General features: G+C 41.2%; 1 protein-coding gene across 1 annotated transcript in view; it reads left to right on the plus strand.

Annotated features, from left to right (window-relative positions):
• nell2a (neural EGFL like 2a) overlaps window positions 1–15,541 on the plus strand; it is a 71,667-nt gene that overhangs the window by 43,187 nt on the left and 12,939 nt on the right. The window contains exons 14-15 of the mRNA XM_058646368.1: window positions 4,694–4,816; window positions 5,854–5,949. Coding sequence (XP_058502351.1) covers window positions 4,694–4,816; window positions 5,854–5,949 — 219 coding nt within the window. The remainder of the gene's footprint in view (window positions 1–4,693; window positions 4,817–5,853; window positions 5,950–15,541) is intronic.

The following is a 15,541-nucleotide window of genomic DNA, read 5'->3' on the forward strand; positions in this document are numbered from 1 at the left end:
AGACAGACGAGAGAAGGCATGGATATGGGCCAGAGGTGGAGTGTGTGTGTGTGTGTGTGTGTGTGTGGGGGGGGGGGTGGGGGGGTGGGGGGGGTGTTTTCAACAGCAGAGATCAGTAAAGATGACTTTGACTCCAAGAGTCTAGTCGCTGAGGGGGATTCAGGCAAACTGGAAAAAGGTGAGACCAAATATGCAAAGCCAGTTGGACAAGCTTTGGCCCACTCTTCCTTGATATTCAATACTTGTGCTTGAAAAGTGGCTTTACGGTGTATTTACGTTCAGTGTTTTTCCCCAAAACACATAAACAGATTGTGTGCATCTTTAAGATCCATTACACAAAAACAATCCTTTATTGCACTACCACTGGTCACAGTACACTTGGGTTCCAAGTTGGATATTGATTGTCTTAGCAATTGTGTCATAATGATTTCAGTTTGTCTTGTTTTCTGTATGGATTCATGTCACAAAGAAGAGCACTTTAGTAACGCCTTAAACAAAGATATTATTCCACAACCATTAACCATGTGTTTGTCCTTGAAGAACATTATTATTTATGCTGTTTGTCCAGGGAAGAAATGCAGCAGTCCAGCGTTTGGCTCTCAGTGTCAAACTCAACATAGAGCCTTTCATTCTTCCAAGGAATAATTTTGTTTGGCATGTCATATTAGATAAGACAATATAACATTAGAAAAAACAGAATATTTGTGTTATTCTTACTGATACAAGACTTTTAAAATACAGGTGACCATGTTAGTTTGACTGAAGTTTAACAAAGTTGGATTAACACACCCAGATGATGTGGTTAGAAGTGGGATTACAGTACTACTCCATGTACATGTTCAGTAGGACTTAATCTGGCCTGGGTGCTCTGTGCATGTTCCATAGTTTCCCCTCGGCTTTGACTCAGAAATAATAGAAGAAGACGTTACATAAACGAAGACAAGATTGAGAAAAACATGGCAAAATTCAGGCTGGTAAATGATTTGGACTGATGACAAAACCAGTTCAAAGAACTGACATTTTTTTTTTTGAAAGTTTGTGGATGGTAAAAAGAGTCTAAATGGTGCATGACATGCTACCAACCAGCTAAATAGGAAATTACCTAATATTAACAAGCTGAAAAGGGCATAACGCCACCTAGTGTTGTGGAGGGCAAACACACTTGAGTCAATATATCAATTTCCCCGCTAATGCTTAAGAATATTGTGACAAATACACAGCGTAGCTCAACTGAACTGCGTGTGGAGACACACTGAATGTCTGTTTCCAGACAAAGCACAGAAGTATTACGATTTTGAAGTACGATGAAAGTACTCGTCCCGGCTTTAATTGAGCAAATTTAGTGGCTTTTTTTTCTTCCTTTTTTTTTTTAAACTAGGTTTAAAAGTGTGTTGTCTTGGCAGAAGGTGGAGGCAGTCAAACAGGAGGAGAATCGGCCAACTCCAGAGAGCTCCCCTGCTGACAGGCTGTACATAATTGATTGTTTATCTGTCTGCAGCCTGAGCATCAGCAGCCAGTGAGGAAACATCTCTCTCATGCGCACACACACAAATCAGGGATTGAATTGGTGATTACATTAAGAGGCGCTCTTACACTAAGTACACGACTGTAATAAGCATAAATTCCTAAATCCTTACTAATGCTGTCACACACACACACACACATTGCTGCCCCGTCTATTCAAACTGACAGCTAAAGTTTTCCTGCTCTGGCAAATAAAAAAACACCTTATTATCTTTCCTGTCTCTTGTGTTCCTCTCACTGTTTTTATGTGTATGAGCAGACTTTAATTCTGCCACACAGCAGGTGAGAGAGGGACAGTGAGAATAATGCAGCAATGAGAGTGGAGCAGCAGGCTTTACCCAGAGCCCTTCTATCCATCGAGCACGCACATGCACACATATATCAAACCCTGGATGGAGGAGCTCATCACGGTGTCACTTTCAATTTGGATGAGCCTACGGTGTGTTCAGGAGATATAATGAATTGGATGATGACAGGGAACCAGATGATGGGGCTCAGGTCTTCTGCATCAAGCGCTCACATTTCTGATCCCCTCCCTCTTCAGGTGCCGTCGTTCACTCCTCGGCGGGCACACGGGACATATATAAAGGTGCCTCTCAAGGCTATTATACTTGTGTTGTGAACAAATGGGCCACAGGTCACAGTTGAGAGGAATGAATTTATGTACATTTGATCAAAGGTCCGAACTGCTGCCCCCAGGATCCTTTTGTACTTGTGTTTTCCAAGAGGCAAAGCATTTTCTGGGGGATTCATCAGTATTTGTGCAACCTCTTAAAGTTCTCCGTGTACTTTGAACACATGATGATTCTAAATGGGAAAGGTTGGACTTTCATGAACAGTTTCTGGCTCAGTTACAGGTTTTGTTACAGAAGGGAAAAGGGTTTCTGAAGGTTAGCAGAAGTCCAGCAAGTTCCCCAGACTGCAGCTGACATTTCTGGGAAGAAAGTGTCTCTTCTTGCACTCCTGGAAACTTATAATAGGGCAATATTGTCTATCTGGAATCATTTGATTGAATAATGATCAGTTTTCGTGTGGGTCTGCCTTCATGTTCAGTGGCATTTCAGTGACATCTCGCCATAGTGTAGTCGCTGGAGGCCCAAAGGGATCAATAAGTCAGCACAGACTGACGACCCTTCGTGAGGGATTAACATTTATCACTAATGCAAAGGTTTAGTTTTCAAATTTGACATGTGTCAGTGAGGCCGGATTAAAAAATAGGGTGTTTACTTGAAAAACAAATTAGCTGTTGGGTTTGGAGAAGCATGACATGTATTTTCATGAGAGCTTAACTAAATGTTGTATTAAAATGACACAAATCTAATTTTATCTCAGCTCAGAACTTCCCGACATTAAATTGTGTGGCAGAAATTAATTACAAATATTGCAATTTCATTTGCAATCTAATATTTGTGTCTCAGTTCCTCAGCCTCGGTTCAATATTTACTGTGTTGTATAACAAGACGAAGCATTACCACATGAGATACCATCAAAATATGAACAAGTGGACTAAGCATGAGGCGATAAAGACGGGAGTTCTTTCCAACATTTATGTATTGCTTTGACGTCAAAAATGGCACAGTCTACAAGATCTGAAAAATAGAACAATTGACTTGCAGCTTTGCAAATTGTGATGTTTTGAAATTGCAATTGCTTCACTTTATGACATTGACTCTATAAAAACATGGTTTATACAGTATAAACTATGTTTTTCTGCTTAAAAAAACTGATAATCTTCTATAATCTGTTTGTTTGTTATTGCTTGCCACATTGTTTGAGTTCAAACAACCTTTCTTATTGAAAATATAAAGACACTACAGATTTTTATTAGTTTGTGGACAAATGTATTCCATACTCCCACACCCTTACTATCATCCTTTATTGTATTTGGGATGTAATCAATTGTACTGTAAATGTAAAAGTCTTGGTATCTTGGTTTTTTTCCCCTGTAATCAGCACTGACTTTGTGGTATTTTTATTGCACAGTTTGATTACAATAGCTGCATATCCTCCAGGCTTTTATTGTGTTTCTGCACCTCGTTCTCTGCATGTTATCCTGAGCCTCGACACACGGAAGGAAAGAGATTTGTTCGTCACTTGGATACACTGTACAGTGGTACATCATCATAGGCCGTGGCCATTGATCAAGCTTGTCAGTGATTTATATCACATCGGATCACTAAATCCACGGCAGCAGCAAGAAGAGCTTAGTCCTGGTAATAAGGAAACGTTTTATTAATTTGTGCTATTACTCATTTCTGTTTCTTCTTAACAGTTTAACACCGAGTGTATCACTGACGGCACGTTTGCGCAAGTGCGCTTTGCATTACCGCAAAAATCCAGCAGTTTCTGAAAACTGAGTTGCTCGTCAAAGCCACCGTGTTTTTATTACGGTAATTTCACTTGCGCTGTTGCAGGAACCCGGCGAATTAGTGTCTTTGTCTTTGTTGAGAGGAGAGAGTTGGAAAAACACAAGTATGTACATAAGTTTGCATTTTTTGGCCTGTTGTTGGATATTGACACAGGTGACACATGTTTTTTTTCTCAGTAAAACTTTTTGATTTGAAATTTAAATTGTTAATACACTATTTTAACATGCATAAATTGTAAATAACTGCCAGATATTGAAAGTTATTCTGGGAAAAATGGGCAAAAGCATTTACTCACCGGACGTTTTCGGGCCCTTTTATGGTTGATATAAGCAAAATAGTCCAGGCTGATATTTGATATTCTGAGGCTTAGGTGTTAAAGGGTTAATGGCCATTTATGCAATACAAGATGGCGTCTCTTTAATTTGCAAGGACTACGGATGAAGGGTTTTATTTTCAGTTGTTCTGAAGATCAGGTTCGTCATTGAGTTTGTTCCTTTTGATCATTTTCTACCAAACACAAACAATACAATGCAGCAAAACATCGGAGACACTTTTATAAGTAGATTCAGAGTAGATTTCTCATTATCAAATAAATTAACCCCAGATTGACTCTCAAAAGAAAAGTAATACCAGGTTGTTGGAAATTAAGAAACTGTTTTCTTTAATCGGTTATTTTCTTGACAGTGGTTGTGATTTGCAGATGTGAGGAGGACGTGTTCATCTCTGCCGTAACACAAGTGCAGTTGTGAATGAAGAGCATATTGAAGCCGACATCTGTTGTGTTGTGTCTCGTCCCTCAGAGCATGATGAGTGTCTCAGTGGACTCCACAACTGCGACGAAAATGCCTTGTGCTTCAACATGGTTGGAGGCCACAGCTGCTCCTGTAAGCCCGGCTACACTGGCAACGGGACGGTCTGCAAAGGTAAGAATCATCGGGATGTGTCGCTGTTTATTATGACAAGTCCTCAACACGTATAGACTAAACAAGACATAAAAGAAAATGGTGGTGAAAACACTTGTCAGATATGCAGGCTGGTTGTCAAGGTTTGTTTCATGTGTGAGACATAACGTCCTCTCTGTCCCGAGTTCTAAAAATGAAATCAGAAACCAAAAAAGTACCTGAGTCATTTATTCACAAGAACAGTTATTACAGTTACACAAACATTATTCAGTTGACCAAATTATGTTTAATTTAGCCACCAGCTCGTATATTTAAGGAACTTCTTTGCTTTCAGCGTCATGCATATTAAAGTCTAATCCATTTTTGAAATTTGGATTTTTAATTATTAATATACAGATTTTACCTCACTAATCTAGGTTTACCTAGGTTTAATGCCTCTCTGTTTGGACTCCCATTTGTCGTCTGTGCTACGACTATAATATTGACTTTACCTTAGCTGTTTAATTAATCACTGTGATTAGAAATCTATTTAAAAGCCAGGATTTAATTCCTCATCAGGGTACACGATATATCTGCAGAGTCTGAAAACTCTGGGTTAGTTTCCCAACGTCTGAAAAATTCATGCTGTTTTCTTTTCTCTGTCATTTCTGAGCCTAAAACATATTAGAAAATAGCTCAATATTCATGCGCTAATGACACAGAGCACCAGATAATTTCCCTAAAGTTGCTTCTAAAACAAAAAAAAAATACTCCTTTGACTGGATTAGACTTTTACATATTTGTTTGTTACATTTATTTCCATTACACTCTTGTCAAATACAAGGACTCCTCTGTGTTATTAGCAGACATTAACTATCAGTCTACAGATAATGAAAAATGTTTTTGTCTTAAATGAACCATGGTGAGATCCATTAATCAAAAGAGACTGCAGTGAGTCACATCACTAAATTAGCTCTTATTCTGTATGCAAATGCATATGCTGCTGCTGGTCTAATTACACAGTTAAAGCTCGTTAATCTTAGTGAGAAATTGCTCTTCTGCTTTGGTTGTGCCTCCAGCTATGTGTGACGGACTGTGCCAGAACGGAGGAACCTGCGTCTCACCTAACAACTGTGTTTGCCAGCAAGGATTTACTGGGAAGAGATGCGAGACGGGTAAGAGCTCCTTCTTGATCCACTGCTACGTTTCTCTCCTCAAAAAGAGCTCAAGGACTCACCTCTGGCTGAATCTTTAACAACAGGCGTGAAGTAAGACAAATGGGAGGCTGTTTATGTTCGATGTGTCCAAGAGGAAAAGGACAAAAGGAAGGAGGATGAGACGTTCTTGAGTTTGTCTTTGGCATATCTGGGCTCTTGTTTGGGGAAAGGCAGTCATTTTTCTTACTTTGCTGCGCTGTCTTTGCTCTGACCTCAACAAAACATCAGATCTGTAAATGCTGAGATGTTCACACTTTCCTACACACATCCAATGTGCGTGCGTGCGTGCGTGTGTTTGAGAATGCGGGGCGTAAATGTGTGTTTCTGTGAGTGCGTCAGACTGTGTGGGTCTGTGATCCGTGGAGAATAATGAGCTTGCATCTCTTCCAACGGCCCAACAGAGGATTTGAACTGCAGTTGCAGCAGTATGGGAATTACCCTATATCCCAGCCTTTATTAATCAGCATGGCATTCCTCACATCACATCCGAGTCAAAGCTGCACAATATCTGGAATGAAATCACGAGAGCATAACCCGGGGTATTAAGTCAGTGTGTGTGGTAGTGCTGAAACTATGATTTTCATTACTGCACATTTTCATTTGTGTGGTCCATAATAGGTCAGAAAACATTGGAAAATGTTGATCCGTGTTTCCCAAACCTTGGAATTATGATTTTTGTTTAGTCATTTACCAAAATGTAACAGTTTTAATGATTTATTTGTTATATGGAACAAGAAAAAAAGAAAAATATTCACATTTAAGAAGCTGAAAACTCAGAGCTTGATTGATGGATTGATAAATCGATAAATAGATTAGTAAAAGCTTAATCATTGTGTTTTATAATGAAGGCTGGATTACTACTTGCGTTGTGATAAATCTCTGGGCTTTCTTTGGATCCTCTTCGGAGTGATTACCCTCGCACTACTGGTGAGTTAAGGTAACCAAGAAAGACTGGGATCCCGGTTGTTGCCCTCGCTGTGTTGTTTGTCTAATCTATAGCAGCAACACCATTGTCATCAGCCATTTTAACCCTCACTGGAGTGTGTGTGTGCACGCACTTTTGGTTGAGGGAAGCAAACGGAGTGTCTCTGCTTTCTCACTGGATCAGGTATTGATTGCACATAAAGGAGCTTTTTTACGAGGTGTCCTTTTTACTGCCCATCTCAAAGTAAATGAATTTCCTCATGCTGCTGGCTGCCCCGAGATGCTGAGGAAAAGTGAGTGAGAGAGAGAGAAAGAGAGAGAATGTGTTAACACATCCAAACCATAATGACTTAGCTTTCTTCCTATTTTGCTGCAGAAAAGGTTCTGTGGACCTCGTCTTTTGGTAATGGCACAAGAGCCAGGCAATCACACATTTCATTACCCTCCGTAGTGTTTGAGATCCCTGCCTTCGTTTGTCCGACGCTCTTTTTTTCCTTGCGAGTGTTCTGTGAATCAAAAACACTTCCAAAATAGTCCATCAAAGGAGAAATCTCACAATCTGTGCCAACGTTTAGTTCAAAGGGATTTGTTGTATGAGTCGATATCCCGAAAACAGAAATCCACAAATAAATGTGTTTTTGTAGGAAACATTTCTTCGTATTTAACGTAACATTATTGGACATTTGTGTTCTCGTCAGATCGATTGCAGCGCAGACATGCTTAGGTTAGGCTTCTGTTTTTAAATTCACTCAAATTCACTTTTGAATCGCTCTCTAGTTTGCTTGACCTGTGACAAATCCTGCACAGCACAAGCTGCAAACACACAAGTGCACATTTTTATTATGGATATTACTAAATAAGGGATGGATTCATTTACATATTAGTGAGTTAAGGTGTTTGCCTGGTTTGATGTTTAGGCCTATTTTAGCAACCAAACAATGGTGACTGGTTATTTTATTTGCAAACATGTATAGTTTAAGCTCACATTTGATGAGTGACAAGTGCTAATTTCAGACCCTTTCACACATGGATACTTGGTACACTTCCTTTCCTGAAGAATTCCATTTCCTTTAAGTGGCATTTTTCAGTGCTGTGGTTCCCCAAATCAAAACTCCATTTACCTCCATTGTTCTTCGATGGACAGACACATTATAGACGTTAGAAAGAAAAGATTTATTGCTATTTTATTGTAGAATTGTATCTAAAATCTGGACAATTGGTGGTGAGTCTGATTAGAATTTGGGGTTTGGAGTTGCAAAAACTCTCACACTCCCTTTATGTTTCAAGCAACAAGATGTTTTATCCCACGGTGGCGGCTGCTGCTGTGTGCGCGCCTGTCTCTCCTCTTCCTCCCACAATTCCTCCCGATCGTGTCCGAGTCAGCCCTGTGACGGCTTCCATTGTCCAGGACCACCGTCACAGTCCCCTGCTACTGGTCAGACACGTCACCAATCGTTCAGTGTGAGAGAGGATTGTTGCCAACAACTGTTTTTTGTTAAGGCGCTCACAAAGATGTATGGAGGTTAATGTACTATAGGATGTGCTGCTCCATGGGGGAGATGGAAATGGTTAAAGGGGATTGAGAACAATAGTTTGAGTGGAAGAGATGGAGATGTATGGGAGGGTGACAGGTCCAAAATTCGAGGAGCGAGAAAGGAGACGATAACGACTGGGAGGGGGAGGAAAGGAGGTGAAGTGGAAAGGGAGATCCAGGGATGTTGGGGGGAAAAAAAACTGACAGATGCAGAGACGGAGAAGGAAATGCACAGAGAAAGATGAGTGGTTGGAGGGTAAGGGGTTAGCGAGTTTCCTCTGCATTCGGATGCAGAATGAGGCTCGTGGAGTCAGTGCTGCAGGAGGAGGCGAAGCCGAGCTTGGTGGATGAACATGGAAAGGCTTTCACTAAGTCTCCGCGTTCACCGTTCCCAGAACCCAGTGAGCTTTTAGAGGCGTCCCCGGGGACGCCACCACTCCTGCTGCCGCAGCGGCAGACTGACGGCCTGTCATGAGACACCAAACAGGAGCTCATCAAGGCAGCGCAGAGACACACGCACAAGTCTAAAGCATGCGCACATACATTTACAGTACGTATGGTTACACTAATAGTTTTCTGTCCAGCCTGACGCCAACGTTTCAGGTTGTGCTTTTTCTTTGCATTGAGGTGGGGACACTCACTGTCTCGACTGCGTGTAATTGTCATATGTGTGTCTTCTAGCGAAGAGGTACGTGCACTTGCTGACTTGTCATTACTATTCAGGGGGAATGGATGGGGAGGGACAGGGGACATGGCGTGCTGACAGACACACACCAGCAAGTGGAGAACCCTGACACATCATGAATTATGCACGATACAGCTGTGGCGGGGCGCACACACTTCAGTCATGGATATAAATGTACGCAAGGCCAGCCATGTAATGTTTGCCCCGAACATGCAGCATCGTCGATGTTGTCGCCCCTGGCTGTCATCGTCCTTTATATGGCTTGTGTGAGAAATGGACAAATGCTGGAATATGATGTTTATTCTCCAGCATTTTCGTTTTTGGCTCGAAGAAAGTGAGAAAACAATGTGCAATAATAGCTTTGTTAAGATGTTTTTTTTTTTTTTTTTGATGATTTTGAACCTCTGCCATGAAATGGAAGCTCACTGAAAACACTATTTCTTGAGATTATTCACGTTTTCCAACTTTTTCATTAATTGATGGACCACTAATAGAGTTTATTTGTTCAAGGCAGATACAGAAATGATGATTGTGTTCCTGGTTTGGCTCTTGTTGTCCTTCACTCTCTGATGATCTCTCACAAGGTGACTTTGTTTATTTGGTTGGTTTTGGTTCATTTGCTTGTATCCAGCAGAATATATTTTTCTTTCCCTCTATGTCAGCTTAGATTAAATCCAGCTATATCTATGACTCTTAAAAGCATGAACGATAAGAGAAAATGACTGAATGAATGAAATAATTTTTTTCCCACGGCTTTTACTGTCCATATCATAACATAGACCCTCCGTCTGCACTTCCCTGTATAAACCCAAAGAACCATTAAATGCAAACCATAAATGAGAATACAAATTACAATATCAATCACTGAGAAGACAGGATACAGCTGGTTTTAGAGTTAACATTTTACAACATGATAAATGTCCGGGGGTCTGACAGAATATGTGGTGTTTTCATGTTTAAAACATGTGACTAATGCACACGAATAAAAGAGGAGGTGGATTCAAAACAAGAGGAAAACTGTTGTAAGATAAGATTCATATTTTATTGAAGACATAAGCTGAAGGATATTGTTGTTTTCACTGCAGTAGTTTTTTTTCTAATGCTGCATCACTGCCTCCTCCTTATTCCTTGCGAGCAATAAGCCCTTTCCTTTAAGGCTGCACTAAAAAATTAAGATAATAAAGAGTTTACATCTCTATCATCCATTAGCGCAGTTGTGCTTTATTGCCATTGCTCTGAGTGCATTTGCATGACTGAAAATGACAGATATATTCACGCATCATTTTCCTTTGGAAATAATATTAAATACATTTCCCCCGGCGTTGAGGAGAGGATATATCACAGCGATCCTAAAAAGCACATCGTTAAGTGTTGTAAACAAACCCATAACCTGTAAATTACAAGTGTTCCGTCGTCTTTGGATAAGTGGGCAGGGGGAACATGATTTAAGTGCCTTTATGCTGATAATGCATTTGGATATACAGCAAAGAAGATTCATAACAAAGTCTTTATCATCATTTTTTGCTTTTAGGAAGGAAAAAAAAAAGACCTACGACTATAAACACATGCTCGATTGTGTATGCATGAAATAATTAGACTCACAACATGTGTGAACATGCTGTTAAGGTCAGATCCGTGTTTATTAACTGAATTCCTGAACCGTTCCTATGAGATGAATGGATAGATAGCCTTTGCATTTCCTTTATTGTCAGCTCATTACCTTCTCCTTTCAAGCCCCCACAAGCTTATTAGGATGCCTGACCACGAGATAGAAATTACTGTCACTGTGCCATCACGTCTGTAAATAAAGGCCATCTTTCCTCGGCCGGCCTCTCGCTACTTCCTCTAAGGATCCACTGGGCTGCTGAAGGGGGGACGAGCACTTCACGACATGTCGGGGATGAACACCTCTCCCTTTCATCTTCTAATTCATCTGCAGTCTCCAGTCCCCTCAAGCACTTTTAATCAGCGGCACTGAATCATAGAGAAGCTTCTGTAGTTTAGCATCAACAATGTTCAGTGTAAGGACAAGGAGAAAGAGATAAAAGATTTTTATGTTTGGTGTTAATGATGCAGTTTAGATTTGTGACTCCTACACACTCCTGGAGGGTTATATTCAAAAGTGCAGTCAGGGAGTCTTGGTGCATTACACCTCCACTGTAAACTGATGTTTTATTGGGAGGCAAAACTCTCATTTTCTCAAGTCATGATAATTTACCCGCGTGCATCATCTGCCCAAGTGATACTCTCATAAAGAGGAGTGCTATAAAGAGAGGAATATGATGTTTATGTGGCTGAAACGGTGCCGTTTTTGTGTTTTTTTTTTTTTTTTTTATCAGAGCTTTGATATTTTTTGCTTTGTCGATCAATTTTTATCTCTCTTTCTCCCACGTGTGGGGAAAGAAAATGGGTCCTTCTTTTATTTTTTATGAAAGGAGAGGAAAGAAGAGAGGCAGCGGAGAAGTAAACCAAAATTATGGCAATGAGGTGAAGAATCGGAGGCAACAGGTGTTTTTTTTTTACGTGAATAGAAGAACAAACAGGTTTTACCAACGACATTAATTATGGTTACACTCCAGTTTGAAAAGGAAGGTCACACTAAATACCATGTATGAACGTTTTCGGTATTTTCTCGATGTGTTCCGATGACGTGACTGAGGAATAATTATACTGTATGGTCATTATAGCATTGCCTTAGACCTTTGTGCAGGAAGGTAGGAAGGTAGCAATTCTCCCCAAGGCACCTCCTACCTGACACTCCGGCACAGGTAGTGAATATTTAAAACTATATTCCTTTTTTTTTTCTTTTCTCCGTCCTTTGACAGCTCCCATGATGCATCACAGCCGCTCTCCCTCCCTCTTATGCTCCACAATTTACCCACAAGGCCCGGGGCACCGTGACTGTTTAAGCTCAAGCGGCTTGTTTAAGCACAATGATTATGTATTCATTATTTATTTAGAGACGGCCTTTCAAAGCACTCACTCCATCACCCATAATTAGTGTGTCTTAATTAGGCCCCGCTAATGGCCAGAACTGTCGTTTAGCTGAGCACAACCTGCTGCTTCTACCCAAATGACACATCTCCCAGGGATGTGCTGCTGCTGGAGCCTCTGGAGCCGCTGGAGCTGCTGCAGTGCAGCGCGCTGCTCAGGCACTGGACAGCGACATTGCTTTAAAGGACAATGGATATTAAATTGTGTGGTTTATGCTGCTGCAGCATACAGATCTACTCTTGCTCTCTCCCTTTTTTTTTTTCTATTCTTTTCTAGTTTGAGATCAAAATCTGATTTCCAAGAGGAAAGACAATGAAGGGGATCGCTGAGAATGCGTGTTAAAGCTGTACTGCATATAAATATTAACAAATGTGTGTTGGATTCCAACCATTGAGTTCACACAGTGCTTATTAAGCCCATCAGCTCCACATGACTCTCCCTGTATTTTTCAATATAGCGGTGCTTTAATCCCGTGTCACCTGGTGACACCGCTGCACGGCACAAAGCAAGTGATTAATTTTACGTCAGGACAGATGGAGGAAACAGGAACATTGATCTAGAAAACTGGTTGGAAACACAAAGAGGCATCATCCACGAGAGGTTTCAGAAGTGCATTTATTATTAACTGCTCCTAAAAGCCAGTTCTTCAGCAGTTTGACAGAATAAATGCATCTCGTCCTCAGTCAGGTCGGATTGTTTTTGGATTGGATCACCACAAATTATGCACCGGAGCTTTAATTACCATCTGAGCAGGGCCTCTAATTTGACTATCCCCACCTTCTAATGAAGACTCATTAGTGTTCTCATCATGACCAGCTTTCTGAGGCTGTGCAGCTGTTAATACAGCTACTTGCCCTTTAAGCTGAAGCAGCAGCTACGGACACACGTTTGTTTATAATGTGTCTCAGTGTCCCTTGTCGGCTCAGTTGTCGATCACACGAACGCCTCAGTCCTCCCACTGTGGCGCTGAAGCAACATCTCTCATCTATGGAAACCCTTTGTCGCAATAACAATCATTCTGAAACCTACTCTAACATGTGTTGTGACTGCAGAGAGCAGCTGTCTGTTTCTGAAACTTGATGGTAGAGGTCGAGGGAATTTCACAGCTATAGGTAAGCGATCTGTACACGCTCGCAGCTACAGAAGCTGGTCTCCAGTCTACCACGAGTACTCCACCGCTCTGCCGTTCCAGTGGTTACAGATATAGATTTGCGTTTCAGTGTCGGTGTCGTTGGGGAGGGCAGTGTGTAACTTCGTTTGCCTCGGGTTTCACGATGATTGATTGATTATTTGAGTTCACACTTTCTCAATGGAGACCGAGGACCGGTGACAGTCACTCGTTCTGCATAAACGAGCAAGGATCCATTTCATGCCTCGTCAATGTGTCATGTTCTTGCCAATGAAAGCTCTGTACACACTTTTATCAACCTTGTTTTCAGATAAATGGGATCTGACATGACAAATTCAGTTCGTTTCAAAATCCACATATTTGCAAATGGTGGTCTGACTCCACTGAGGGAGGAGGGAGGTTCTGTTGTTATGCCTTTTTTTAATGTTTTTATTTTAATAGCTCCCCCTGCAGCCTATCAGGATTATCCGGTAGACCTCTGTGGAAGAGGAAATCATTTTGAATTAGTTTACACTACAGGAAAATGTACATAGGGCACTAGTTGGTGCTGTGCTAAGTAATCCAAAACAGCAGAACTGTATGCCAACCCTCCTGGGGCCATCTGTCACTCAGAGATGGTAAATGACATGAGGAGGGAAGTGTCAAGGGAGGAAGGAAGGAAGGAAGCATGGATGGATGGATGGATTTATGGCACAGAGCTGCATCTGCTCAGGATTGGAATAGTTAGCAATGTCAACAGGAGGAAGTTGGAACAATAACGGAAGGGATAGATGAAGAAGAAGCGGGTAACATCGACAAACATCTGAACTCTACTTATTTCTGCTCAAACATGGAGCAATCAGTAGGAATGAGCGAAGGTGGCGTTGAGGGCACCGCAGGTTTTGGCTCAGATTTGGGACAGATTTGAGATGAGGTAAAATAAATAAACGCATAGAAAGGTGAAGGCAGTAGATGTGAAGAGTGAAAGGAGGGGATGATCATGGCACAGTGGCAACCAGCTCAAGAAGGAGGCAGAGGAAACCGTCCACTTGTTCTGTATTTTGCCTTCTTAGAGTTGCCTTAATAAAGCCCTTGTTTCCAGGCTGTCACTCAGGATAACGAGTAGGAAAACTGCAGTCTGTTCCAGAGCAAACCATTCTTCCTTTTCCCTTCATTGTCTCCTCTCCTCTTCATCAAGCCCATCCTCATCCTCCCATGCTTTGTGCTATTTCTCTGTGAGTCACCGTGTCACCGTGCAGCCAGAATAAATGTTCTTCTGTGGCCTTGACCTCTCCGAGAGATTCGCAAAGATGGTTTTTCATGTTGTTTGTGTAGTCATTTTTATTCATTCGGAGCAGAGTGAGGGGGGAAACATGACATGATTTAATAAGAGGAAGATGAGCGTCAGCCACATCTCAGACTCAACAAACCCCAAACCCTCACGATTCAGTCGAGACGGAGCTTTCAAGCGGCGCTCCATTCGACGTGTCGTGTTTTTTTTTGATGATTTAATTACAATGATCTTCTATTATCATTTACGCAGGATGATTGCAAGCACGTTGTATCTTTGCTCCCTCACACATTCGATCTTGTCGAGTGTGAGTTGCGACAACGGTGACTTTCACAGTTACTCAAGCGGCACTTTAGAAGTTGATTTGACGTCGGGCTGAGATGCATCATGCCATAATTGTGGCTGACAGGTTTGACTCAGATTAAAAAAAGAGGGGAAATGACATGTCTTTTGTTGAGGGCGTAACCCTCTGTTGTTATAGCCAGACAGTGGAGCTTTTAAAATCCCTGAATGAAACTGGCTGAAAATAACCCATTAGCATATTTTTAGATTGACTTCACCATTAGTGTCTGTTATAAATAGTATCTGACTGCTCAGTTGTACTTTGAACAATTTCCTACAGCCTAATTGGGGAGAAGAGGATAATTCAAACTAATTAAACTTGATTTTATTAATATACAGCAGGATATCTCATGCAGCTTTCTCCCTTTTAAAAGCTTCCCTGTGTTTTATCATGGTGACTTTCACAGGCTCTCCATGTGTGGGAATAATATACATTAATTACAAAGAGTGGCCAGTTATTGCGTTTGCTGTAGGCCTGTGGTTTCTGTCCTTTTCACCTGCCATCAATGTCTTAAGGAGGGAAAATGCACAACTCTACTCTCACCAAACTAATGTAATTAGTCAAATGAGAGCATTAGCTTTAACCCTTAGTGCAATCATGGTAAATTGCCATGGGAATAATACACAACTCTTTCTTTGGGAATCCTGGGGGTGTGTGTGTTTATAGGTTTA

The sequence above is a fragment of the Solea solea genome, chromosome 12 (assembly GCF_958295425.1).
Source record: "Solea solea chromosome 12, fSolSol10.1, whole genome shotgun sequence".
Lineage (NCBI taxonomy): Eukaryota > Metazoa > Chordata > Actinopteri > Pleuronectiformes > Soleidae > Solea > Solea solea.